The 26810-nt window shown below is 47.1% G+C and overlaps 2 protein-coding genes across 3 annotated transcripts in view; one reads left to right on the forward strand and one right to left on the reverse strand.

The window, feature by feature from the left end:
- DLEC1 (DLEC1 cilia and flagella associated protein) overlaps nt 1–26810 on the forward strand; it is a 98907-nt gene that overhangs the window by 65545 nt on the left and 6552 nt on the right. Inside the window, exons 18-27 of the mRNA XM_020914822.2 lie at nt 196–289; nt 499–629; nt 741–899; nt 3755–3894; nt 21143–21296; nt 21750–21860; nt 22781–22911; nt 23328–23519; nt 24432–24502; nt 24959–25110. Coding sequence (XP_020770481.2) covers nt 196–289; nt 499–629; nt 741–899; nt 3755–3894; nt 21143–21296; nt 21750–21860; nt 22781–22911; nt 23328–23519; nt 24432–24502; nt 24959–25110 — 1335 coding nt within the window. The remainder of the gene's footprint in view (nt 1–195; nt 290–498; nt 630–740; nt 900–3754; nt 3895–21142; nt 21297–21749; nt 21861–22780; nt 22912–23327; nt 23520–24431; nt 24503–24958; nt 25111–26810) is intronic.
- Nucleotides 25653–26810, reverse strand: part of ACAA1 (acetyl-CoA acyltransferase 1) — a 32212-nt gene continuing 31054 nt past the window's right edge. Inside the window, exon 13 of one of the 2 annotated variants that reach the window (XM_020914923.2) lies at nt 25653–26024. The gene's annotated coding sequence lies outside the window, so the exon portion shown is untranslated. Of the gene's footprint in view, nt 26025–26477; nt 26784–26810 lie in introns of those variants that run through there. The other variant, XM_070455423.1, reaches the window with a different exon arrangement.

Here is a 26810-nt window from a genome sequence, read left to right on the forward strand (position 1 = left end):
GGTGCTGAACTCGGCACAAGTTCCTGGGTCCAGAGGTCTTTGGCCTGATATGTTGCCCACAAACCCTGTTGGTGCTGTCGAGTGGCCGGGAATTAGCTGGGAGGGATTGGAGAGGACCTTTTGTGAGCCCCAAACCCCTCAATCCTTTAGCAAGTACAGCCTCCCAGGGAGCCCGGGTCGGGGTGTGTCTTTCAGATGTGGAACAATAGCAAGTCAGCCATCAGGTACATGTGGGGGAAGATCAGCGACTGTCACATCATTGAAGTGGAGCCCTGCATGGGGACCATCGGTACTGCAGGGAGTGCGGGGGTCTCTGGCTGGGGAGGGAGAGCTCGCGGTCACAGGAGCCTGGGCAGGAGTTCGAGGCCCCACGATCAGCCTCAGTCACAGCCCAGCCCCGGCCACAACATGAGGAGGGGCCCTACATCTGGGCCAGCCACAGAGGGAGCCAGCCGCTCCTGCCTGCCTCCCCACCTCACTTCACCCCTCTTCTCCCAGAGCCCAGCGAGGTGGAGGATTTTGAGCTGAACTTTACTGGGGGTGTCCCTGGCCCGATGAGCCAGGACCTGCTGTGTGAGATCAAAGACTCGCCCTCGCCCGTGGTACTGCACATCGAGGCTGCCTTTAAGGTGCCTGTGATGGGGCCAGGCGGCTAAGGCGGGCTGGAAAGGGGGGCACCGGGGTAGGGCCCCAAGCCCACACCCCGGTGGCCCCGTGACCGGCCCCTCTGGGTGCCTCAGGGGCCGGCCCTGGTCATCGACGTCTCAGCCCTTCAGTTTGGTTTGCTGCGCCTGGGACAGAAAGCCACCAACTTTATCCAGATCCGGAACCTCAGCCAGCTCCCGGCCACGTGGGCCATGAAGGAGAGCCAGGCCTCCCTGCAAGAAAGGCGAGAGGACGTAAGTCCTGTGGTGTCACCCCGCCCCAGGAGTGGTGTGTGAGCTGTGAGACCCTGACACCCAAGCTTGCACATTCAGGCTGGGAGAGGAATAGCCTGCCTGGTGACCTTTGCCTGGCAGTGTCCCCCCATTCCCCATCCTTCCTACAGCAGACCGGAACCCCGAAAACTGGATTTTCCTGTTCCTCTCTCTGCCTTCTGACACAGAAATAGGACAAGGGTTTCTCCCTCTGTCAGAGTAGCTGGAGTCAGGAAGAAAGTGGGCAGCTGAGTTGGGAGGGAGGCTTCCAGGGCCTCCGGGAAAGGGCGGGCTGGCTGCTGGGATTCCCAGCCTCCCAAGGATCGTGCTTGCAGTTTTGAGGACTGGCCACCAGGTGGTGAGCGTGTGCCCAAACCAAAGCGTCTCCAAAAGGAAAATCATGGCCTCTCAAATAACACGCTTCCTTTTTCCCTGAAAATAGAAAATATTAAAAGTGGCTAAGTGTTTACCGTCAACGTCTAAATTGGGCATCGTGTCTAAACACCGTGTTCAATCCTGAGCAAGCCCAGGCCACACCACCAGCAGGCAGAGGAAATGACTGGCTCAGCACACCCACTCCTCACACGTGGGAGCGCTCGCTGCACCTGAGACTCTGGCCGGGTCAGGAGGGTCTGAGCCTCCCTCTGGCTGAAGCTCAGCCAGGTCCCCCGTCCTGCTGCCCACTCCCTTTCCCCCTGAAAACTATTCTTCTTCACCTGGTAGCCTCGCTTCTCCACTGGGCACTCTGAAACAGAAGTGAAGAGTTTTGTGTCGAGTGGCCAAAACCATCGCCAAGGGATCCGTTCCACAGGCTTGGAGTTAATGCTGGCTACCCCCAGGGCTCACTGGTCCCCCTGCCTGGCTCATGGAACCAGAAACTGGAACTGGGACGGGGACAGGTGTTCTCAGTAACCTTTTATTCAAATGAAACCTTCAACAGAAGCCCAAGATGTACAGTAGAGTATGAACCAGAGGCCCCCTGATCAGGCATCCTGCCTCCCCACATCCCACCCCCCTGCTCTAGGACTTCTGGGGAGTCCCTGGGATTTCCCAGAGCACAGTTGGAAACTTATGGGCCTCAGCCAACTCCCTCATTTGATAGATATAAAGGGGGTTGGGGGCTTCCCCAGGGCCACACCGCTTCTAGGTGGCAGAATCATATCAGATCCCATTTCCCTGATTCCCAGTCTGTTTTTCCTCCCACTGTGAAGAATAACTACATTTTATCATTGAAGTAGTTGTCAATTTCATGTTGTATTAAGATTTATATCCAAATTGAAGCTGGTAGCAATCTCTATAGTTCTCTGTACTGTATTCTTGTGAACTCTCAAAAGTAATATTGAGAACATTGGGGTTTGTTGGATGTGCCCAAGTCAGCATCCAGAAACCCAGCCCCAGACCAAAACCTGCCCCCCACCACCACACACACACATACCTTGGGCTCCATGTGAAATGGAGTGCATGTGAAAAACAATGAGCGAAGAATACAAAGGAGCTCTTCCCTTCCCAGCTAAGCTTGGACCCAAAGCTCAGGAGAGAGAGCTACTTTTCCTGAGGTGTAGGCCAGCCCTACTCCCCACCCCCCAGGGCCTGGGCGGTGAAACCTCTGCAGCGAGAGAGCACGGGGCCCAAGACAGCACAGCGCCGCTGCCAAGGCGGGAGGCGGGGTGGGTCAGGGCAGTGGCAGCCAGGTCACCCTGCAGGCAGGCGCCTTGCACTCATTCATGGTCTGGTCTCAAGGAAGGAGGAGAGGAGAGAGAAGTTATGTTGTTCCTGGTTGTGATCTTTCAATGCCCAGTGACACCCTGCTAGCCACTGTGACCCATCTAGGGGTGCTGGGGCGTGCAGTCAGGGATACTATAGTCCCCGAGCCTTCTCCCTTCCTTTTTAGCACCTGGTATGGGGCAGGGGGTGGACACATCAGGTAAATGTGAACTAACTTCAGTGGGGGGTTTGGTGAGGGGGTGACCATGTGGGGAAGGGATCACAGGGGTGTTACCAAAACCAGACTTGGGTCCTGATCATCCACATGCTGTAAAGCCGATCTACTGACACTCTGGGTTGTGGCGGAGGAAAGCGTAGCGTTTGTTGTAAGGTGCCAGACAAGAACAGGTGGCTCACACTCAAAAAGCCCCGAACCCCCGAAGGGTTTCAGCCAAACGTTTTTAGAGACTAGGTGAGGAAAGGGGGTTATAGAGTATGTGATCAGCTTGTACACAGTTCTCTGATTGGTTGATGACAAGGTAGTGTCACAACGATTAACAGTGTCAGTCCTCAGACTCCAGCTCATGGGGGACTGTGCGCTCATGGTCATCAAGTAGTTAACTTCTTCTGTTTGGCGGTGGTTTAAGCATCTGTAAAACAACTTAGGAAAGGAGCATCAGTTACTGTACTCTAGGTGTTTCAGAGAGGAACTAAAGCAGAGGATATGAGGGAGGGCTCTGTCCCAAGAAGACACAGAAGTGCAAGGACAAATCTGTGGCCACGTAGAAGCTTGGGCCCTGCCGCAGTCTGGGAGCTTGGCCTGGCTTCCTTGGAGCCGCAGCTTCTAACCCGCACCTGCGCAGCAGGGCGGGCAGACCTCTCAGAGCAACCACACCGAAGGCGCCTCCCTCTGCCTTCCACCTCCTTTCCTCGGAGATTCAGTTTTCATCATCATCTTCTCTTCACCCTGAACACTTGCTCATCTGTGCTCCCCCATCCGCTTGTCTTCTTCCGCACCCTGGAAACGCTCAGGGGGCTCGGAGGCGCAGCTTGGGGGTGACCCTGGTTGGTCATGGCCAGCCCCCAGTTCTGCAGTTCCAGGAGTCCCCACTCCTCACCCTTTTCCCCATCAGGTGTCTCCCTTCGACATCGAGCCATCGAGTGGCCAAGTACAGCCGCTGGGGGAGTGCAGAGTGAGCATCACCTTGGAGGCCCGGCGCTGCCAGCGTCTGCAGACCGTCCTGGAGCTGGAGGTGGTGAACGGGGCCTGGAGGTAAGGGGATGCAGGGAGCCTGTACAACACACACTGCCTATTCATGGCATATTTATTTATAGCGTATGTAGTTACATATTTGCAGACATTTGGGGATTTAAAGGTATTGATAAGATGTTTATATTGTAACATTTAGAAATTGCAAAAGAGGAAATGAAAATGATCCATAATCTATTACCTGGAGATCACTCACCAGTAGTATTATGGGGTATGTGTATCCTTCTAGTGTATGTGTGCTCAAGGAATGCACAGGAATGCAACCACTTGGGACGGCATTTTGTTACCTGCTTAAAGGGTGACAGTACTCTTGGTCCAGCATTAGTCCTTCTGGATGTAGTTGCAGAGAGATTTCCATGTGTGCAGTGGGAGCCCTGTGCTCATCCTGGAAGGCTCATAGCTGGACTGTCAATGAGAGCGAAACGCTGGAAACAACTACTGTTCGTCAGCCGGAGAATGGATGCAAAATACCTGGCAGATTTTTTCTTCCGTTGAGGTTCAGTTGACTTGTTACACTGTGTAAGCTTAAGGTGTACAGTGTACTGACCTGAGGCTTCGCTGAGGGTCCAGTGGTTAAGACTCCACTCTTGCACTGTCTGGGGCATGAGTTCCATCCCTGGTTGGGGAACTGAGATATCCCACAAGCTGCACAGTGCAGCCAAAAAAAAAAGGAAAAAAAAAGAAAATACTGACCTGATCCATTTATATATTTCAGCATGATTGCCGTTGAAGTGTTAGCTTACACTTCCATCACTTTATGAAATTATATTTTCCTTTTTGTGGTAAGAATAATCAACTCTCCCAGCAGCTTTGATGTATATAATACAGTATTGTACATAATCACCATACTTCACATTAGGTCCCCAGGACTTGTTCACATGTTAGTTGGAAATTTGTACCCTTAAACAGCATCTCTCCTATCGGCCCAGCCCCAGCTGGTGGAAAGCACTGTGCTACTCTTTCTTTTGGCTTTATTAGATTGTAGATGTAAGTGAGATCATAGAGAATCTGTCTTTCTCTGACTTACCTCACTTAGCACAATGTACTCAAGGTTCATCCATGTTGTTGCAAATGGCAGAATGTCCTTCTTGTGGCTGAATAATATTCCATTGTATGCAAAAACCACCTTCTCTTTATCCATTCATCTGTTAAGACACTTCTATACCTTGGCTACTGTGAATAATGCTGCAGTAAACATGGGGATGCAAATATCTTTGATATCCTGTTTTAATTCCCTTTGGATATATACTCAAAAGTGAAATTGCTGGGTCAGATGGTAGTTTTATTTTTAATACTTTGAGGATCCTTCATACCTTTTCTGTTGTGGCTGAACCAATTTACATTCCTACCGGTGGTGAACAAGGGTTCCCTTTTCCCCACTTCCTCAGCAACATTTGTTATCTTTTGTCTTATTAAAGATAGCAGTTCTAGCAGGTGTGAAGTCATATCTCATTGTGATTTTGATTTGCATTTCCCTGATGCTTAGTGATACTGAGCATCTCTTCATGTATCTGTTGGCTATTTGGATGCCTTCTTTCTGAAAATGTCTAGTTCCTCTGCCCATTTTTAAATTTGAGTTCTTTACCACTGTGCTACCTGGCAATGGGAAGACACAAAGGTCTAGGCTTATTGAAATAATTTCTTTGATGTGCATCTTAATGGATTCAGGAATTCTATCCTGAATCCCACTCAGGGTGCACTGTTGGGAACAGGTACAGTGGCTGCTGGCTTGATGGCTGCAGCATCCTCTGTTGACTGAGACGGCAGACCGCATTCTTTGTCCACAGTGTGCAAATGCTTCTCTGCTTTGGTAGGTTGCATTTTCATTTCGTTCACTGTTTGTCTAGTTGCGCAGGAGCTTTTTAGTTTGATGTAGTCTCACTTGTTTATTATTTTGTGTAGGCTTTCTATTTTATTTATTTTGGTGGGATGCACAGCACGGCCCATGGTGTGCAGGATTTAGATCCCAAACAGAGGTCAAACCTGTGCCCCTTGCAGTGGAAGCACAGAGTCTTAACCACTGGACCGCTAGGGAAGTCCCTCACTTGTTCATTTTTCTCTTACTGTTTTTTGGCACTTTCTGTGTCAGACCCAAAAAAACATTCCTCAAGATGTCAAGGAACTTGTCCCCTGTGTTTTCTTCTAGGTGTTTTATAGTATTAGGTCTTATGTTTAAGTCTTTGATCCATTTCAAGTTAGTTTTTGTGAGTGGTATAAGATGAGGATTAAAATTCATTTTTCTGCATGTGGTTATCCACTTTTCCCAATACCATTTGTTGAAGAGAGTGTCCTTTCCCCATTAGGCATTTTTTTAAATTGAAGTAATAGTTAATTTAAAATATTGTGTTAATTTCAAGTGTATAGCCAAGTGACTCAGTATATATATATATACACATATATATGTGTGTATATATATTCTTTTTTATATATTTATATTCTTTTTCAGATTCTTTTCCATTATAGTTTACTACAGAATATTGAGTATAGTTCCTTGTGCTGTATAGTAGGTCCTTGCTGTTTACCTGTTTAATATACAGTACTGTGTATGACCAACCTAGACAGCATATTAAAAAGCAGAGACATTACTTTCCCAACAAAGGTCCATCTAGTCAAGGCTATGGTTTTTCCAATGGTCATGTATGGATGTGAGAGTTGGACTATAAAGAAAGCTGAGCACAGAAGAATTGATGCTTTTGAACTGTGGTGTTGGAGAAGACTCTTGAGAGTCCCTTGGACTGCAAGGAGTTCAAACCAGTCCATCCTAAAGGAGATCAGTCCTGGGTGTTCATTGGAAGGACTGATGCTGAAGCTGAAACTCCAATGCTTTGGCCACCTGATGCGAAAAGCTGACTCACTGGAAAAGATCCTGATGCAGGTAAAGATTGAGGGCAGGAGGAGAAGGGGACAACAGAGGATGAGATGGCTGGGTGGCATCACTGACACAAAGGACATGGGTTTGAATGGACTCCGGGAGTTGGTGATGGACAGGGAGGCCTGGCGTGATGCGATTCATGGGGTTGCAAAGAGTCAGACATGACCAGCAACTGAACTGAACTGAACTGAATTTATCCCCCACCCATTCCACCCCCTACTATCGTCTTTGGTAACCATAAATTTGTTCCCTATCTCTGTAAGTCTATTTCTGATTTTATCAGTTCATTTGTATCATTTTTTTTAGATTTTGCATATAAGTGATATATGATATTTGTCTTCCTCTGACTTACTTCCCTTAGTGCAATCATCTCTGGGTCCATCCATGTTGTTACAAATGGCATGATTTCATTCTTTTATGGCTGAGTAATAGTCCATTGCATGTATGTGGCATATCTTCTTTATCCATTCATCTGTCGATGGACATTTATTTGCTTATTGTAAATGGGGCTACGGTGAACATTGGGGTGCATGTATCTTTTCAGGTAAGACTTTTCTCGAGATACATGTCCAGGAGTGGGATTGCTGAATCATATGGTAACCCTATTTTTATTCTTTAAAGAACCTTCATAATATTTTCCATTGTGGCTGAAGCAATCTACATTTCTACCAACAGTGCAGGAAGGTCCCCTTTTCTCTACACACTCCCTAGCACTTACTGTTTGTAGACTCTTTGGTGATAGCCGTTCCGACATGAGGTAATACCTCATTGTGGTTTTCATTAGCATTTCTCTAATAATTAGCAACATTGAGCAGCTTTTCATGTACCTGTTGGCCATCTCTATATCTCCTTTGGAGAAATGTCTGTTTAGGGTGTTCTTGGCTTTCTTGTCAAATATTGAGTGTATGTGTGGATCCCTTCATGGATCACAGCCTTGTCATACCAAAGGGGCTTGCATAACTCAGTGAAGCTATGAGCTGTGCTGTGCGGGGCCACCCAAGACAAAACGTGGTCCCCTGGAGGAGGGGATGGCAAACCACTGCAGGATTGAAGACACAAGAGCCCCATGAACAGATGAAAAGACAAAAAGCTATGACACTGGAAGATGAGCCCCTGAGGTTGGAAGGTGTCCAGTATGCTATTGGGGAAGATCAGACAGCAACTACTAATAACTTCAGAAAGAATGAAGCAGCTGGGCCAAAGTGTAAATGACACTCAGTTGTGAATGTGTCTGGTGGTGAAGGTGAAGTCCAGTGCTGTAGAGAAGTGTTGCATAAGAACCTGAAATGTTAGGTCCATAAATCAAGGTAAACTGAATGTGGTCAAGCAGGGGATGGCAAGAGTGAACATCAATATCTTAGGCATCAGTGAACTAAAATGCGCAGGAATGGGTGAATTTAATTCAGATGAACATTTTATCTACTATTGTGGGCAAGAATCCCTTAGAAGAAATGGAGTAGCCCTCATAGTCAACAAAGGAGTCCAAAATGCAGTACTTGGGTGTAGTCTCAGAAACGACAGAATGATCTTGCTTCCTTTCCAAGGCAAATCATTCAGTATCACAGTAATCCAAGTCTGTGCCCCAACCACTAATGCCTAAGAAGCTGAAGTTGAACAGTTCCATGAAGGCCTCCTAGAGCTAACACCAAAAAAAAAAAGATAAACTTTTTTTCATAGGGGATTGAAATGCAAAAGTAGGAAGTCAAGAGAAGATACCTGGAGTAACAGACACATTTGGCCTTGGAGTACAAAATGAAGCAGGTTAAAGGCTAACGGAGTTTTGTCAAGAGAACATGCTGGTCATAGCAAACACCCTCTTCCAACAACACAAGAGATGACTCTACACATGGACATCACCAGATGGTCAATACCAAAATCAGATTGATTTTATTCTTTGCAGTCGAAGATGGAGAAGCCCTATACAGTCAGCAAAAAGAAGACCTGGAGCTTCAGATCCAGGTGACTCAGATCACTGTGGCTCAGATCATGAACTCTTTATTGCAAAATTCAGGCTTAAATTGAAGCATGTAGGGAAAACCACCAGGCCATTCAGGTATGACTTAAATCAGATCCCTTACAATTATACAGTGGAGGTGATGAATAAATTCAAGATCTGGTAGACAGAGTGCGAGAAGAACTATGGATGAAGGTGCATACAAGAGGCAGAGGCCAAAACCATCCCCAAGCAGAAGAAATGCAAGAAGGCAAAGTGATTGTCTGAGGAGGCTTTACAAATAGATAAGGAAAGAAGAGAAGCAAAAGGCAAGGGAGAAAAGGAAAGATAAACCTAACTGAATGCAGAGTTCCAGAGAATAGCAAGGAGAGATAAGAAGTCCTTTTTAAATGAGCAATGCAAAAAAATAGAGGTAAACAATAAAATAGAAGGGAAAGACTAGAGATCTCTTCAAGAAAATCAGACCGGTCAAGGGAATATTTCACACAAGGGTGGGCATAATAAAGTGTAGAAATGGTAAGGATCTAACAGAAGCAGAAGAGATTAAGAAGAGGTGGCAAGAATATATAGAAGAACTATATAAAAAAGGTCTTAATGACCCAGATAACCACAGTGATGTAGTCACTCACCTAGAATTGTACATCCTGGACTGTGAAGTTCAGTGGGCCTTAGGAAGCATTACTACAGACAAAGCTAGTGGAGAGGATGGAATTCCAGCTGAGCTATTTAAAATCCTAAAAAATGATGTTGTTAAAGTGCTGCACTCAATATGCCAGCAAATTTGGAAAACTCAACAGTGACCACAAGACTGGAAAAGGTCCATTTTCTTTCCCATCCCAAAGAAGGGCAATGCCAAAGAATGTTCAGACTACCATACAAGTGTGCTCATTTCACATGCTAGTAAGATTATGCTCAAAATCCTTCAAGCTAGGCATTAGCAGTATGTGAACTGAGAACTTCCAGATCTTCAAGCTGGATTTAGAAAAGGCAGAGGAACCAGAGATCCAATTGCCAATGTTCCTTGGATCATAGAGAAAACAAGGGAATTCCAGAAAAACATCTATCTCTGCTTCACTGACTACATGAAAGCCTTTGACTGTGTGGGTCACAATAAACTGTGGAAAATTCTTAGAGATGGAAACACCTTACTTGGAAATGCCACCTTACTTGTCTCCTGAGAAACCTGTATGCAGGTCAAGAAGCAGCAGTTAGAACTGGATTTGGAACAACAGAGTGGCTCAGAATTGGGAAAGGAGTACGCCAAGGCTGTATATTGCCACCCTGTCTATTTAACTTCTGTGCAGAGTACATCATGTGAAATGCTGGGCTGGATGAATCACAAGCTGGAATCAAGATTTCCAGGTGAATATCAACAACTTCAGATATGCAGATGATACCAATGGTAGAAAGTGAAGAGGAACTAAAGACCTCTTGATGAGGGTGAAAGTAGAGTGAAAAAGCTGGCTTGAAACTCAACAAAATCTAAGATCATGGTATCCAGTCTCACCACTTCATGGCAAATAGAAGAGGAAATAGTGGAAGGAGTAAGATTTTATTTTCTCCGTGTCCAAAATCACTGTGGATGGTGACTGCAGCCATGAAATTAAAAGACATTTTCTCCTTGGAAGGAAAATTATGACAAACCTAGACATCATATTAAAAAGCAGAGACATCACTTTGCCAACAAATGTCCATGTAGTCAAAGCAATGGTTTTTCCAGTAGTCCTGTACCCATGTGAAAGTTGGACTATAAAGAAGGGTGAGCACTGAAGAATTGATGCTTTCCAGTTGTGGTGCTGGAGAAGACTCTTGAGAGTCCTTTCAACTGCAGGGAGATCAAACCAGTCAATCCTAAAGGGAATCAACCCTCGGTATTCATTGGAAGGATTGATGCTGAAGCTGAAGTTCCAATACTTTGGCTGCCTGATGCACTGAGCCGACTCATTGAAAAAGACCCTGATGCTGGGAAAGATTGATGGCAAAAGGAGAAGCGAGTGACAGAGGATGAGATGGTTAGATAGCATCATTGACTCAGTGGACATGAATTTGAGCAAACTTCAGGAGACAGTGAAGTACAGGCGAGCCTGGCGTGCTACAGTACATGGGGTTGCAAAGAGTTGGGCTTAGCAACTGAACAACAGCAACAAAAATAGGTGGCATTTTTTTTTTTATAGGCTAATTACTTTACATCATTACAGTAGTTTTTGTCATACATTGAAATGAATCAGCCATGGATTTACATGTATTCCCCATCCCAGTCCCCCCTCCCACCTCCCTCTCCACCCGATCCCTCTGGGTCTTCCCAGTGCACCAGGCCCGAGCACCTGTCTCATGCACCCAATCTGGGCTGGTGATCTGTTTCACCCTAGATAATATACATGTTTCAATGCTGTTCTCTTGAAACATCCCACCCTCGCCTTCTCTCAGAGTCCACAAGTCTGTTCTATACATCTGAGTCTCTTTTTCTGTTTTGCATATAGGTTTATCATTACCATCTTTCTAAAGTCCATATATATGTGTTAGTATACTGTAATGGTCTTTATCTTTCTGGCTTACTTCGCTCTGTATAATGGGCTCCAGTTTCATCCATCTCATTAGAACTGATTCAAATGAATTCTTTTTAATGGCTGAGTAATATTCCATGGTGTATATGTACCACAGCTTCCTCATCCATTCGTCTGCTGATGGGCATCTAGGTTGCTTCCATGTCCTGGCTATTATAAACAGTGCTGCGATGAACATTGGGGTGCACGTGTCTCTTTCAGATCTGGTTTCCTTGGTGTGTATGCCCAGAAGTGGGATTGCTGGGTCATATGGCAGTTCTATTTACAGCTTTTTAAGAAATCTCCACACTGTTTTCCATAGTGGCTGTACTAATTTGCATTCCCACCAACAGTGTAAGAGGGTTCTCTTTTCTCCACACCCTCTCCAGCATTTATTGCTTGTAGACTTTTGGATAGCAGCCATCCTGACTGGCGTATAATGGTACCTCATTGTGGTTTTGATTTGCATTTCTCTGATAATGAGTGATGTTGAGCATCTTTTCATGTGTTTGTTAGCCATCTGTATTAGGTGGCATTTTTAAATGAACGATATTCCATACTGTTCTGCGTGGAACACACTGGAACTTTTGAAGGTTATTAATGATATTCCCTCCCACATGCTCTTCTTCCTTCCCTCCTTCCTTCTTTTCTTATGGAAAATTTCTTAAATATATAAAAATATTAATGGAATAGTATAATTGAACACTGGTGACCTTGGTCTGGAACAAATTGGAACAGGGGCTTGGGTTCCCAGCCAGAGACTGAGCCCAGCTTGCATCGGTGAAAGCCCCAGATCCTAGCCACTAGAGTGACAAGGGCCCTGGTCCTTCATCTCTGAGAAAAGAATTTCCACAGAGCTGGAAAGTAGTGAAGCAAGTAAAGTATTTAGTAAGAGAGTACAGTACGTGTGGATAAGACACAAGGGCAGACTCAGAGGGAGAGTCCTGAGTTCCTGAGTCGTGCCCTCATGATGATTTGAGTTACTTTTATGGGGCGTTTCTTCTGGGTTTCCTGGGGCTGATCATTCTGATGTGCCTGGTTCACATTTGGTGTATCTCAGGATCCTTCCATGTGTGTGCACGCATCCCTTTGACCTTCAAGGAACCTTTCTGTGCATGTGTGGTCAGGGAAGTCTCCTGACTTCAGGAATGAAAAGTATGTGGTCTGGGCACAGCCTCCTCCGTTAATTGTCCTGCTAGTCTCCTCTTGGAGTTTCAGTCCATAGGGAATAAATCTCCAGTTGCTTTACCCTCAGGGGGATCTATCTACCTCCTGTCTGATAATGAGCCCCTGTGTATCCATCACTACCTTCAACAATTATCAAATCATTGCAAATACTGTATCATCCACATGCTTCATCCACTTCTTCCCACCCCTTCTCAAACTATTTTGAAGCATAATATTCATTTTCTTGAGTTGACTGGCGGTAATATTTTGCTTCTTAAACTGGACGGGGGTGGAACACAGATGTTCTTTTCATTATTATTGTTTTAATCTCTATATATATCTTTAAACTTTGTTTTGTACTTGTTTCGCCATGTATCTTGTCATAAAAACACCTAACTGCTTGTTTTAGATCCTCATGAGTACTTGATGTATTATCCTCCGAAGAGAATGTGCCAATTTATACTTTCACCTCCAGGCAGTGAGACTACCCATCACCCCAAACCCTCACAGTCACAGATATTTTCAGATTGTACTTGAACCAGCAACAGGGGGAAAGTCCCAGCAGTGTCTCGTTCAAGCGTGCTTTCCCACGACTACCGTCATGGGTCTCAGGATGAGTCTTTGCATACTCATCTGTAACCACATGGTTCCTCCTGGTCCTTAAACAAGATTAAGTCTGTTTTCTCCTCAGGGAGAATCAATGCCTTTTATTCTCTCATCTCTGCTTATTTCCGTTCTTATCTGTATTCTTTCTTCTAAAGGACCTTGTATTAGAATATTTAGTTGCAAGTGATGGAAATATATCAGTTTAGGCAGGAAAGTGGAACCATTGGCTCACATACCTGGGCATTCCTGCCCTGCCAAATCCAGGGGCTCCAGCCTCTTGTCTGGGCTTCTACTTCTTGCTCCTTCTCCACCCTCCTTCCCTCTTCCTGCATCCATCCTTCCACGCAGCTCCTCTCTCTTTGTTGGTGTTCTCTCCCCTGTTGGCCACAATGTCTCAGGGAAGGGGGCCACTTAGAGCTCCAGGCTCACGCACTCCCAGCTTAATAGCCTCCATGAAGAATGAAATCACTTTCTCCAGAGATATAATCTGATTGGATCTCTTTGGTCCCCGCCCCCTCCATACACCTCAGTGGGGAGAATCTGGCTCCAAAAGAAGCACTGGGAGAGCTTGCTGGACAGTAAAAACAGTAGCTACCATAGTCCAGCTCAAGTCTGCTGGATCTGTAGTGCATGGATTTAAGCATTTCCTTGTATACTCTATCTCTTGGGGTTTTTCTCCTCGCAGGGATATGTCCTTGGCCCTGCAGATCTCTAACTAGGTCTCTGATGGATGCCCCTGTTCCAAGCTCTTTTGTTTGTGAAGTGTTCCTTTTCTGTAGCTATCTGTTCAGTTCAGTTGCTCAGTCGTATCCGACTCTTTGCGACTCCATGGACTGCAGGGTGCCAAGCTTCCCTGTCCATCACCAACTCCTGGGGCTTACTCAAACCCATTGAGTAAGTGATGCCATCCAACCATCTCATCCTCTGTCGTCCCCTTCTCCTCCTGCCTTCAATTATTCCCAGCATCAGGGTCTTTTCAAATGAGTCAGTTCTTCACATCAGGTGGCCAAAGTATTGGAGTTTCAGCTTCAGCATCAGTCCTTCTAATGAATATTCAGGACTGATCTCCTTTGGGATGGACTGCTTGGATCTCCTTGCAGTCCAAGGGACTCTCACGAGTCTTCTCCAACACCATAGTTCAAAGCATCAATTCTTCCGCACTCAACTTTCTTTATAGTCCAACTCTCACATCCATACATGACTACTGGAAAAACCATAGCCTTGACTAGATGGACCTTTGTTGGGAAAGTAATGTCTTTGCTTTTTAATATGCTGTCTAGATTGGTCATAACTTTTCTTTCAAAGAGCGTCTTAAAAGTTTCATGGCTGCAGTCACCATCTGCAGTAATTTTGGAGCCCAAAAAAATAAAGTTTGTCACTGTTTCCATTGTTCCCCCATCTATTTGCCATGAAGTGATGGATCAGATGCCATGATCTTAGTTTTCTGAATGTTGAGTTTTAAGCCAACTTTTTCACTCTCCTCTTTCACTTTCATTAAGAGGCTCTTTAGTTCTTCTTTGCTTTCTGCCATTAGGGTGGTGTCATCAGCATATCTGAGATTCTTGATATTTCTCCCAGCAATCTTGATTCCAGCTTGTGCTTCATCCAGCCCAGCATTTCCCATGTTGTACTCTGCATATAAGTTAAATAGGCAGAATGACAGTATACAGCCTTGATGTACTCCTTTCCCAATTTGGAACCAGTCTGTTATTCCATGTCCGGTTCTAGCTGTTGCTTCTTGACCTGCATACAGATTTCTTAGGAGGCAGGTCAGGTGATCTGGTATTCCCATCTCTATCAGAATTTTCCACAGTTTGTTGTGATCCACACAATCAAAGGCTTTGGCATAGTCAATAAAGCAGATGTTTTTCTGGAACTCTCTTGCTTTTTCTATGATCCAACGAATGCTGGCAATTTGATCTCTGGTTCCTTTGCCTTTTCTAAATCCAGCTTGAACATCTGGAAGTTCACGTTCACATACTATTGAAGCCTGGCTTGGAGAATTTTGAGCATTACTTTGCTAGTATGTGAGATGAGTGCAATTGTGCGGTAGTTTGAGTATTCTTTGGCATTGCCTTTCTTTGAGATTGGAATGAAAACTGACCTTTTCCAGTCCTGTGGCCACTGTTGAGTTTTCCAAATTTGCTGGCATATTGAGTGTAGCACTTTCAAAGTGTCATCTTTTAGGTTTTGAAATAGCTCAGCTGGAATTCCATCACCTCCACTAGCTTTGTTCATAGTGATGCTTCCCAAGGCCCTCTTGACTTCACATTCCAGGATGTCTGGCTCTAGGTGAGTGATCACAACATCGTGGTTATCTGGGTCATGAAGATCTGTATTTTGTATGGTTCTTCTGTGTATTCTTGCCACCTCTTCTTAATATCTTCTGCTTCTGTTAGGACCATACCATTTCTGTCCTTTATTGTGCCCATCTTTGCATGAAATGTTCCCTTGGTATGTCTAATTTTCTTGAAGAGATCTCTAGTCTTTCCCATTCTGTTGTTTCCCTCTATTTCTTTGTATTGATCACTGAGGAAGGCTTTCTTATCTCTCCTTGCTATTCTTTGGAACTCTGCATTCAAGTGGATCTCTCTGTCTGTTTGTTACTGTCTTACAAAGCCCTCTCAAGTTACCCCAAGGAAACTTTGTATTTCCTCACATTTTGGTTTGGAATCCTTCGGTCTTGGGTTTTTCTTCTACATCTGATAATCCTTGGCTGCCCACTCCTGCCTTTCTGGAGGAAGAAGTTGGTTTGCATAAGGAGCTGGTGGTATCAGATTCCTCTGGGTAAGTGGTTGTAGGAGTGGAGGGCGTCCTCCTCCCAGGACTGAAGTGTGTGTGAGCACCCTCAGGGCTTCGGGAATAACCTTAGAGGAAGGGGCCTTTGAGAACCACAACGCAGGACAAGCAGTCAAGGAAACCCACACTAGCCAGCTTCACGAGTCAGTCCCTTCCTTCCTTCATTAAACAAGATCTTTTTGGCCGTTCTCTGTCTAAAACAGGTTGGAAGCCCAGTGTTACTGCAGGATCTCTGAACGCTCTCCAGGGCCACATCTACATTCTTCATGGAGAGTGGGGCTGGGGGAAATCCTGCTGCAGGATTTTCCGTCTTCCACAGCACAGTGCCCGAGCTCTGGGAGCTAACCTAGCTGAACCAGCTGCACTGATCTCCCAGCACTCCTTGGGTTGCGCCTCCCTGCTCCCTCCCCTCAGCCCACCCTGCCCTGCCTACTGCATCAAGGGATTTCTGCCTGGCCTTCTCCAGGGGTCTTAAGTAATAGTTTTGTTCTCTGTTTTATCACTTAATCTGACTATACCCTTTCTTTTAGTTTTTTTCTCATTGGAATAGCGTTATATTTGCTTCCTTGTTCTCCAGAATTTTTCACAAATAGGTCATGATGTTAACATCATAGTGTATCTCATTATAATAATGATACACGGGACAGATATGATAGCTGTCAGTCCCAGCCTACTGTCCATCCTTCCTCCCCCGCCCCGCTCTCCCGCTTCTTTTCCTCAGCCATACTTGTGACCATCTCTCCGTTAATGGTGGACTTCCCTGCTGGCTCAGTGGTAAAGAATCCGCCTGCCAGTGTAGGAGACATGGGTTCGATTCCTGGGTCAGGAGGATCCCCTGGAGAAGGAAATGGCAATCCACTGGAAAATCTCATGGACAGAGGAGTATGGTGAGCTACAGTCCTTGGGGCTGCAAAAGACACGACTTAGCGACTAAACAACAACAGTTCTTTAATGGTACTCATCCTGGTGTGTGCGAAGTGATATTTCACTGAGGATTTGATTTGAATTTCCCTTACGGCAAATAATGCTTAGCATCTTTCAGGAGCTTACTGGCCACTTGTAGATCCTCTTTGGAGAACTATCTCTTGAGTTCTTTGCTCATTTTTTAAAAATAGGGTTATTTGTCTTTTTGTTATTGAGATGCAGGTATGCTTTCTTCTTTTTTTTTTTTTTTAGGTTAAGAGTTCTTTTTATATACATGTCTCTTATTAGGTATATGGTTTTCAAATATTTTCTCCCATTCTGAGAACTGTCTTTTCACTGGTTGTGTGTGTGTGTGATTTGTTCACTTATTTTTGACTGTGCCGGGTCTCCGTTGCTGCGCACGGGCTTTCTCTCGTTGCGGTGCTCAGGCTGCTTACTGCCGTGGCTTCTCTTGCTGCCGAGCGCAGGCTCTGGGCACATGGGCCCACAGGGGCTTAGTTGCCCCACGGCATGTGGGATTTTCCCAGACCAGGGATTGAATCCACATCCCCTGCATTGGCAGGCGGATTCTTAACCCGTAGACCACCAGGGATGTCCCTCTTTTCACTTTCTTGATGGTGTACTTTGAAGCACAGAAGTTTTTAATTTTGGTGAATTCCCAATTTATGTATTTTTGTCTTTTGTTGCTTATGCTTTTGGTGTTATACCTGTGAAACCATCGCCTAATGTCAGAAAGATTTACTCACATGTTTTCTTCGAAGAGTTTTATAGTTTTAGTTCTTATTTTTAGGTCTCTGATACATTTTGAGTTAGTTTTGAAATCAAGAAGTATGAATTCTCCAACTTCATTTCTCTTTCTCAAGATTGTTTTGGCTATTCTGGGTCCTTTGAATTTCTGTATGAATTTTAGAACCAGTTTATCAATGTCTGCAAAGACCTAGCTGGGATTTTAATAGGGAGTATATTGAATCTGCATGTCTGGTCTGGGGAGTATTGCCCTCCTAACAATATTAAATCTTCCCATCCTTTAACAGGAAATGTCTTTCCATTTATTTAGGTCATTTTTCATTTCTTTCAGTGATGTCTTGTCATTTTCAGTGTATAAGTCTTATACTTTTTTGTTAAAATTATTTCTAAGGATTGTGTCATTTTCGATACTTTCGGAAATGGATTCTTCTTAATCACACTTTATGATTGTTCATTGCTAATGTGTAGAAATACAAATAGTTTTTTGTATTTTGACCTTGTACCCTACAACCGATGTGTTATGTCTAATGGTTTTCTAAATAGAAGATTGTGTCATCTGCATTTAGACATAATTTTACATCTGCCTTTCTTTTCTTTTTCCTGCCTAATAGACCTAATAATACTCCAGTTCAGTGTTGAATGGAAGAGGCAAGAGTGGGAATCCTCACCCTAGTTCTAAAATATACAGATGAAGTCAATGTCTGCATTGAACAAAATGTTGTATTTTTTTAAAAAGTGGACATCCTTACCTTGTTCCTGATCTTAAAAGGAAAACAGTCTTTACCTTTAAGTCCAATATTAACTATAGGCTTTTTGTAGGTGTCCTTTATCAGGCTGAGTAAGTTTCCTTCTGTTCCGAGTTTGCTGGTTTTCCTCATGAAAGAATGTTAGATTTCATTGAATGTTTTTTCTGCATTGTTTGAAATGATCATGTCCTTTGTCCTTTTTTTTAAAATTAATGTAGTAGTTTACACTGATTTTTGTATTTTAAGCCCAAAATTTTATTTATTTGACTTCTTGCTTATTTAGGAGTGCATTGTTTAATTTACACATATTTTCATTTATTGATTTATCTTTGGCCACAGCGTGCAATTTGTGGGATCTTAGTTCCCCGACCAGGGATTGAACCTGAGCCCTGAGCAGTGAAAGCACAGAGTCCTAACCACTGACCACCCGGGGATTCCCTGTTCTGTCCACTGACTAAAATGAGGCATTGAAATCTCTAGTCATCACTTTTTCTGAATTTTTATTGGAATGTCTACGTTTATAGTGCTGTGTTAATCTCAGGCGTATAGCAGAGCGAATCAGTTACACGTACGCCCACTCCGTCTCTTTGTTAGGTTCCTTTCCTCTCTAGGCCGCCACGGAGTGTTGAGTGGAGTTCCGGTGCTCTCCAGCGGGTCTTCCTAGCTACCTGTTGTATAGATCGCAGTGTCTGTGTCTGTGTCAGGCACGCCTCCCAGTGTATCCCCCACCCCCATCCCCTGGTAACCTGAAATCTGCTTTCTACATTCGTGACTCTACTTTAGTTTTGCAAATAAATTCATTTGTAGTCTTTTTTTTTTTTTTTTAGATTTCACATATAAGCAATATCATATATTTTTCCTTCTCTCTCTGACTTACTTCACTCAGTAGGACAATCTCTAGCATCCATGTTGCTGCAAATGGCATGATTTCATTCTTTTTTATGGCTGAGTAATATTCTCTTGTATATACGTACTGCATCTTCATTCACTTCTCTTGATGGACATTTAATTCACTTTTGTGTCCTTTCTATTGTAAATAGCACTGGTGTGAGCGTTAGGGTGCATGTATCTTTTTGAATTATGGTTTTGTCCAGCCCAAGAGTGGGATTGCAGGATCATGTGGTAATTTTTAGTTTTTTAAATAACCTCCATACTGTTCTCTATAGTGGCTACACCAGTCTACATTCCCATCAACAGTGTAGGGTGGTGGTCTCTTTTCTCCATACCCTCTCTAGCAATTTACTGTTTGTAGACTTTTTGATAATGACCTTTCTGACTGGTGATACCTCACTGTAGTTTTGATTTGCATTTCCCTAATAATTAGTGAATTATTTCTCATGTGCTTTTTGCCCAGCCATCTAATCATTATTTTTGGATGATCAGTTTCTCCCTTCAGTCCTATCATTTTTTGCTTTGTGTATTTTGGGACTCTGTAGTTAGATGTTTGTATTTATAACTGCAGTTAAGCCTCATTTTCAAAGATATTTTATAGCTTTTACAGGGACAGGATTTTTCTTATTTGATATTTTTTCTGATTTTTTTTTTTTGTTGTTGTTGTTGTTTTACTTTTTGGCTGCACCTTGCAGCATGTGGGATCTTCCCCAGCGAGGACTGAACCCGCGCCCTCTGCATTGGAAATGTGGAGTCTTAACCAGTAGCCTGCCAGGGAAATCCATTCTTATTTGATACTCTTGAAGATTGCCAGGGTGACTTAGATGGCAGAGGTTTATTTGTCCTTAATTATTGAACAAAGTGAACAAGACTCAGAAATTTATGGCAAAAAAATGGATCGAGGGAGAAAGTTAAAAAGAAGAAAAGATAGCATGGAGACATCCTTGTGATGGACCTATTCTGTGTCTCTACTGTGGTGGTGTCATGGATATCTACATGTGATAAAATTGGGTAGGAGTAAATACAGATTAGTGCATGTCAACTTCATGGGGTCTGAATAAAACTGCTGGACCGTGTCCATCTTGGTCTCCTGCTTGTGACATGGTGCTATAATTATGCAAGCTGTTACTGTTGGGAAATTGGGGGAAGAGTACACTTGGATTCCTTTTATTTTTGTTGTTGTTATAGCTGCATGGGAACATACAGTTATTTCAAAATAAAAAATTAAAAGCAAAATACATGTTATCCCCATTCCTTACATAAGGAAAAAAATACCCTCAGACGTATTTGGGTGGGTCTGTTTCTAGGTTTTCTACATTGTTCCATTGATTTATTGTGTATCTCTCTACCAGTAACACACTCGTTGATTGATGTAGCTGTATAGGAAATCTTAATATCCAGTAATTTTATCTACAAAAATCATGGCTCGGAGTTTGATAAGAATTGTGTTAAACCTAATAGATCATTTTTGGGAGAACTGACCTATATGTTGAGTCTGTTAATCTGTGATTATGATCTATGTCTCTCCATTGATTGTCATCTTCAATTTCTTTCATCAGTGTTTTTTTAGTTTTCAGCACACAAATTCTGTATGTGTTTAATTAGATATTTGTCTATTTCAACTTTTTGAGCAATTGTAAGTGGAATTATACTTTTAACTTCTGTTCCTTGTTAGCCTGTAAACATGTGATTGAGTTTGGAATTCCCTGTGGTCCAGTAGTTAAAACTCTATACTGTTTCACTGCTGGGGGCTCGGCAGGTTTGACCCCCGGTTGGGGAACTACAAAATCTCACAAGCCACCTGGTGCTGCCAAAAAAAAATGTGTATGATTTTTATGTGTTGATTTTTAGCCCGTCACTTTGCTGACTCACTCATTAGTTCTAAGAGTTTTTAACATTATAGATTCTTTGGGATTTTCTACAAAGACTATCATGTCATCTGCATATGGGTAGGTTTTACTTCTTCTTTTCTGATGAGTATGCCTTTTATCCCGTGTTCCAGCCACCTTCCTGTGTACGCTGAGGTGCAGGAGCCCTGCGTGTACCTGCGGAGCAGCCAGGTGGAGGTCACCAACCTCTACCTGGGCGTGCCCACCAAGATGCCCATTACACTCGTCAATGGCACGCTCCTGCCCACCCGCTTCCACTGGGGCAAGGTACGTGAGCCCACTCCGTCGGGCCCCACCCTTGCAGCTCTCAACCCCAGAGGCCCATGTTGAGGGGCACCCTGCCCCCCAGACACCACCCAGAACAGATCACTGCCCCCGGGGGCCGACTCTGTAGACTGTCCTGGGTACCAGGGGAGATGAGGACATGTCTGCATGCATCAAAGCCAGCTACTCACTGTTCCCCATCACCCTCGGCCTCCCAGGGCAGCCTTTTGTTAAGTCCAGGGAACCCCCTGACAGGTGTGAGGTCCATCTAGCATGGGCAAGGAGAGGAGAAGGGACCTGTGGTTTATCCCCACCTGGGAGCACTGTTCCTTGCTGGTCTCACTGAGGGCCCCCAGTCAGCCAGCCTCCCCAAAGCATGCAGCAGTCCTGATCCCTCTGTCAGGACCCAGGTCCATCCTGGAAGCCCAGCCCCTGACCTGCCTGTGTGTCTGCCAGCTCCTGGGGCTCCAAGCAGATGTCTGCACAGTGAAAGTCTCCCCGAGACATGGCACGCTGGGCCCCAGCGAGGAGCGCCAGCTCAGCCTGGAATTGACTGCGCATACCCTGGTGAGTGTGGAGCCAGGGGCTGCATTGCCCCGGGAGGCCCCGGCTGTCTGCATCCTTGCCAGCCGGGAGATCTGCCTCAGACCCCTGTCCTGGGCCGAAGCGAGGAACAGATTTCTTGAACTGGGGTCTGGGGTTCCATTCCTGCTGGGCCTGCTCTCTAGGAACACGGGGTCGGAAGGCTGGAACAGGCTGGTATAGGCCTCGAAACTCTTTGAGCACCACCCTTAGCGCTCGCCAGGCATCCTCTGTGGCACAGGCGGGCCCACCTTTCCACCTGCCCAGAGATGCCCCTGTGCTGGGCGCCCCCAGGGAGTCTGAGCAGTGCCCCAGTTCCTCAGAAGGACACAGCTTCTCCTGGGTTCAGCCCACAGGAAGGCCATCGGGCGGAACGTGCTCAGTCCTTGGGGCGGGTTACCAGCTATCTGTTTGCAGTTCTTGTGGAGAAAGCAGCTTCTTCCTCACAGGGACTCGCAGACCCAGGTCCCCGTACCTCTCTGGGGAGCATGGGGACGTGGGGCTTTCTTCCACAGCTGAGCCTGATCTCGAGGGTCACAGATGAGTAGGCCCCGGCCTGGCCCAGAGCAGACCTCACGCAGGAAGGGTTTGACTTCTGTGATAGCAGCTTCATCAGGATAAATGTGCAGCTTCTCCCGAGATCTGCTTGGCGGGGGTCTCCTTCAGGCGGGCACACCCAGATATCGGGAGCCGAGTCACAGCCAGAAGCTCTGAGGAAGGGGCCAGGCCTCCTGAGGGTCTGGGGATGGTGGCCCATCCGAGGGGCTGGGAGCCCTTCTGCAGAGATGAGCCTGGACAAGGCCTTTGGGTTGAACTGTGCCACAGGAGGCCGCCTGAGGCCCCTCTGCCACGGCCCACCCGGGGTCTTACCTGCAGTGACACGCCCCCGGTGACCTTCCCTGCAGGAAGCGGTGACCGCCCTGGCCCTCCCTTGTGATGTGGCAGGCATGAGGGAGCCATTGGTTCTGGGCATCTCAGGGAAGCCCCGGGGACTGCAGGTAGCCATCGGCGTCTCTAAGGAGGAGAGTGACGACAGGTGAGCCCAGGGCCGGGCCTGCGGGCTGGGGCGGCCGTTCAGAGGGGCGGCCTCACTGTGGAACCAGCCTCTTCCAGTTGATTCCCACAGCCAGGAGAAGGCCCCTCACGAACTCTGTGGGGAGAGATCCCCGACGCCCCATCCCTGCCCTCCGGGTGGTCGTTCTCCACACGCCAGGGGCCGGTGTCCATGGTGCGGGGGAACAGCGGGGGATGGGCTGTGGGCAGCTGGGCGACACGCGGCCTGCTCCTGGCCTGGGAGAGCCTCCTGTCTTGGCAAGGAGGGTGCATCTGTGGGGTGGCGCTTTTAGGAGGGCTTAGAGCCTGGTTTCTGGGCAGGTGGGCACCTCCAGCCTGAAGTGGCTGGCCGGGCAGGGCTGAGGGTGGCACATAACTGGTGCCCGCGCGCTTGGGCAGTGCTCCCAGCACAGAGCTGTGGCCGGGCCACCCCGAGACGCTCCTCCTGGACTTCGGCTCGGCAGTGCGCCTGCGGACCCGCGTGAACCGCCAGCTCTTCCTGACCAACTGCTCCCCGATCCAGACCCCTTTCACCCTCGAATTCGAGTACTTCGGGAGCCCCGTAAACAGCCTGAGCCAGAAACCCAGCCCGTAAGTCGGGTTGTTTTCAGTGACTGTTCCCTGGGAGGTCGTAGCCGGGGTTGCCCCACTGGCCTCCGTGGGTGTGTGTCGGTGGAGGAGGGTGTCCACACGTAGATGTGGCCAAACGCAAGGAGTAGGGGGCCCTGCTTGCCTACCTCCCAGGCCTCGAGAGGAAAGCGGGGTGTGTGGCCCCTTCTGGTCAGCCTGGGCCGCCAAGGAGAGGGCTTTGGATAGACCAGGTGGTCCTGGGGCCCTCGGATGAGGAAGAGGTTACTGTAGGTGGAGGCAACCGTGGGCAGAGGTGGAGTGAGGCATGTTGCAAAGCTGTAGCTTGAAATCAATCACATTGGAAGTATTTATATCCCAGAAGTTAGCTCAGCTTGCCAACACCCCACTGTAGACACCTCCCCTCAGGTCTCCTAAGGTAGGGGCAGTGGGGGGCAACTTCTGACTGCTGGGGGTGGGTGGGGGCTGCCACGAACAGTTCCCTAGCCATGAATGTGTCAACTGCAGAAAGTTAGCATGTGCAATGGCAGGATAGATGTCCGCAGGAGACTGGAGACGGCCTATTGCAGAAGGCTGGGCAAAGGCCGGGAGTCTGGACTGGGTCTGCATCCCGGGGTCACCAGGGCACAGAGCCTGCGGATCAGGGGTCCCTGCCCTGGAGCACTCCTGATTTTGTTGAGACTGGCAGGCAGCCTGCTGCTGAGATGCTTCGGGTGGTAGGGTGCCGAGGGAGCAAAGACCACAGGTGGAGGTGAAGAGGACCCTGACCAGCTCTCCACGGGAGAGAAGCAGGGCCACCTTCCTCTGCTGGGAACCCAGGGGTGGAGGGGGGGTGCTGGTTGCCTGGGGAGATGGCTGAGGTCTGGGCAAGGGCCTGGATGGCTTGATGCGATTTCCATGTCCCCTCTGGTCAAGCCCCGACATGCCTCCCGCCCTGCTGAAGACGGCACGGATGCGGGAGCTCTTGGCCAAGCGCGAGCAGTGGGGTAAGAGCCCAGGCCCGGCCAGAGCAGGGTTTTGGGGGGCCTTTGAGGATGTGGGCCAGCTGCTGCAGGAAGGGGACCCTGGCCATAGAGTCACTCCTCAGTATCCTTTCTAGCCGGGTCCCTGAGATGGCCACGGCTTCCACCGAACAGCACCCCCTCTTTCGAACACGGCCACCTTCTTGCTAAGGAAGAGGGCCTGTGCACAGGGTCTGGCTTTGATTTGGGATGGGTGGTGGCTGGTGGCTTAGGAGTGAGGGCCCCCACTTGGCCTCACGGCAGGTGAGAGAGGCCGGACCCTGGACCCCAGGCTTGCAGGAGGAGGGTCTCTTTCGGCGGACCAGGGAGAGACTGCAGGGAGGCTTGTCTGGTTCACTGCTTTGCTGACACTTGAGGGTTGGGACCTCCTTCCTGCCCAGGGCTGGGGGGCTGCATCCCCATTCCTGGGTCTCATTGCAGAGCTTATGGAAAGCATGCTGTCCCATGGGAAAGGAGCAGCCTTCTTCCCCCACGTCTCCCAGGGCATGCTGGGCGCCCACCAGAAGCTCAGCATCGACCTCACTGCCTGTGCCAACATGTGGGGGGAGTACTGGGATAACCTCATCTGCACGGTAAGCGCGGGCGGGTGGCCTGGGGCACAGGGACCCCCACCCTGGCCCCCACCTGCAGGCTTGCTCTCCTCCAACACCCAGCCCTCAGCCTCACAGGTCTCACCAAGTAGAAAGGTGATGCCCGCTGAGCTTGGGATGGGCCTTTGCGTTGGCCAGCAGCCCTGGGATTCCTGCAGGAGGGGTCCCGTGAGCAGAAGCACCCACATCTTTGTCCATGAGGTCCACCTGAGGCTGGGACCACACTTAGGAGGGCTGAGGAGTCAGATGGGCTGCCTGCCCTGGCCAGAGTCTGAGATCCAGAGTGGGCAGTAAGTGTAGAGGGACAGCATGGCCTCCCAGAGCCACAGCCTCCCCCAGGCCTTGGTGAGGCCATCGTTCATTCCCTGTCAGCCCATTCATTGACTCCGTCACTCAGCATGAACTGAGACTTTATATGTACAGGGTCCTGTGTGGTCCCCTGGACTGTGGGGGTACAGGGATGAATAAGAGAGCAGACCACGCCAGTAGGGAGCTCCTAGTGTAGGATGAAGGGGTGAAATGTGTTCCAAGTCCTATGTCATTTAATTATCACACAGATTTTCTTGAACTATTTAGTAAATTGGACAGGTGGGTTATGGTAGTTATCTGCTTTAAATTGTGCTCTATCCAATGACAAAGTGTTGATCACCTTAATATACAAAGAGTTCTTAACTAACAATAAGAGCGGTGGCACAAGCATCTCAAGCGGCAAAGGGTCATAATAGGCAGTTCAAGAATGACAGCTAGAGATGGCCAGTGAACATGAAAAGTGTTTCATCAGCACTGCTAACTACAGAAGTAAGGGGAAGACCGTGGTGGTCCAGTGGTTAGAACTCCGCATTTCCATGGCAGGGGGCCCGAGTTCAGTCCCCGCTCTGGGAACTAAGATCCACAAGCTGCAAAACATGGCCACGAAAAAAGAAGTGAGAATGAAAGGCACCTTGAAATACTGGTTTTGTGAGATGAGCAAGGTTTAAAACTGTTGATGGAGGTGCAGGGAAGGGGGCTGCTGGGAAATGTGTGCCGCCCTTCAGAGGCACTTGTGCAGGGCGCTGGGGATACACATTTAAAGTTGCCCCAAGGAAAGAAGTGGCTGCATGAACAGACAAGTTTCATACCAGGCTTATTTTTCTTCTCAGCACTGTTTATAATGGGGGGGGGGCGGGGGGGCGGGAGGAGACAGTGTAGACATGTGTCCACCAGAAGATTGGATAAAACGTGAGGCTATATCCATACACTGGGATTCCCACAGCTAGTTAAACAATGCTGTAAACCTTCTTTAGTAAAATTATCATATGTGGTTAAAAGAAAAAAAGATTACCAAAACGAAAGCATGCCCAGAATGCCCCTCATGTATATCTGTGTTTTATGCACACAAGTCTGTCTAGACAGTTCTAACTGAAATACTAACAGTGAATCATGCTGTGGGGTGGGATAGGATGATGGGTGAATATATAGTCTTATGTTAAATTTTAAAAAATAAGTGATTTTGATTAGCGGGGAAGATAATCATCATTTCCATTTAAAAGATGAAGAAATTTCATCCAAAGGGCCACAAGAGGCCAAAGACCATCAGGCTGGGAGACGACTGGTCACACGTGGAGACCCTGGGCTGACTGGAGGAGAGGATGGGCACCTCAGGGATGCGGTGGCAGCTGGGGACGAGAGGGACCGAGGATTGA

Source organism: Odocoileus virginianus, chromosome 26, assembly GCF_023699985.2.
Source record: "Odocoileus virginianus isolate 20LAN1187 ecotype Illinois chromosome 26, Ovbor_1.2, whole genome shotgun sequence".
Lineage (NCBI taxonomy): Eukaryota > Metazoa > Chordata > Mammalia > Artiodactyla > Cervidae > Odocoileus > Odocoileus virginianus.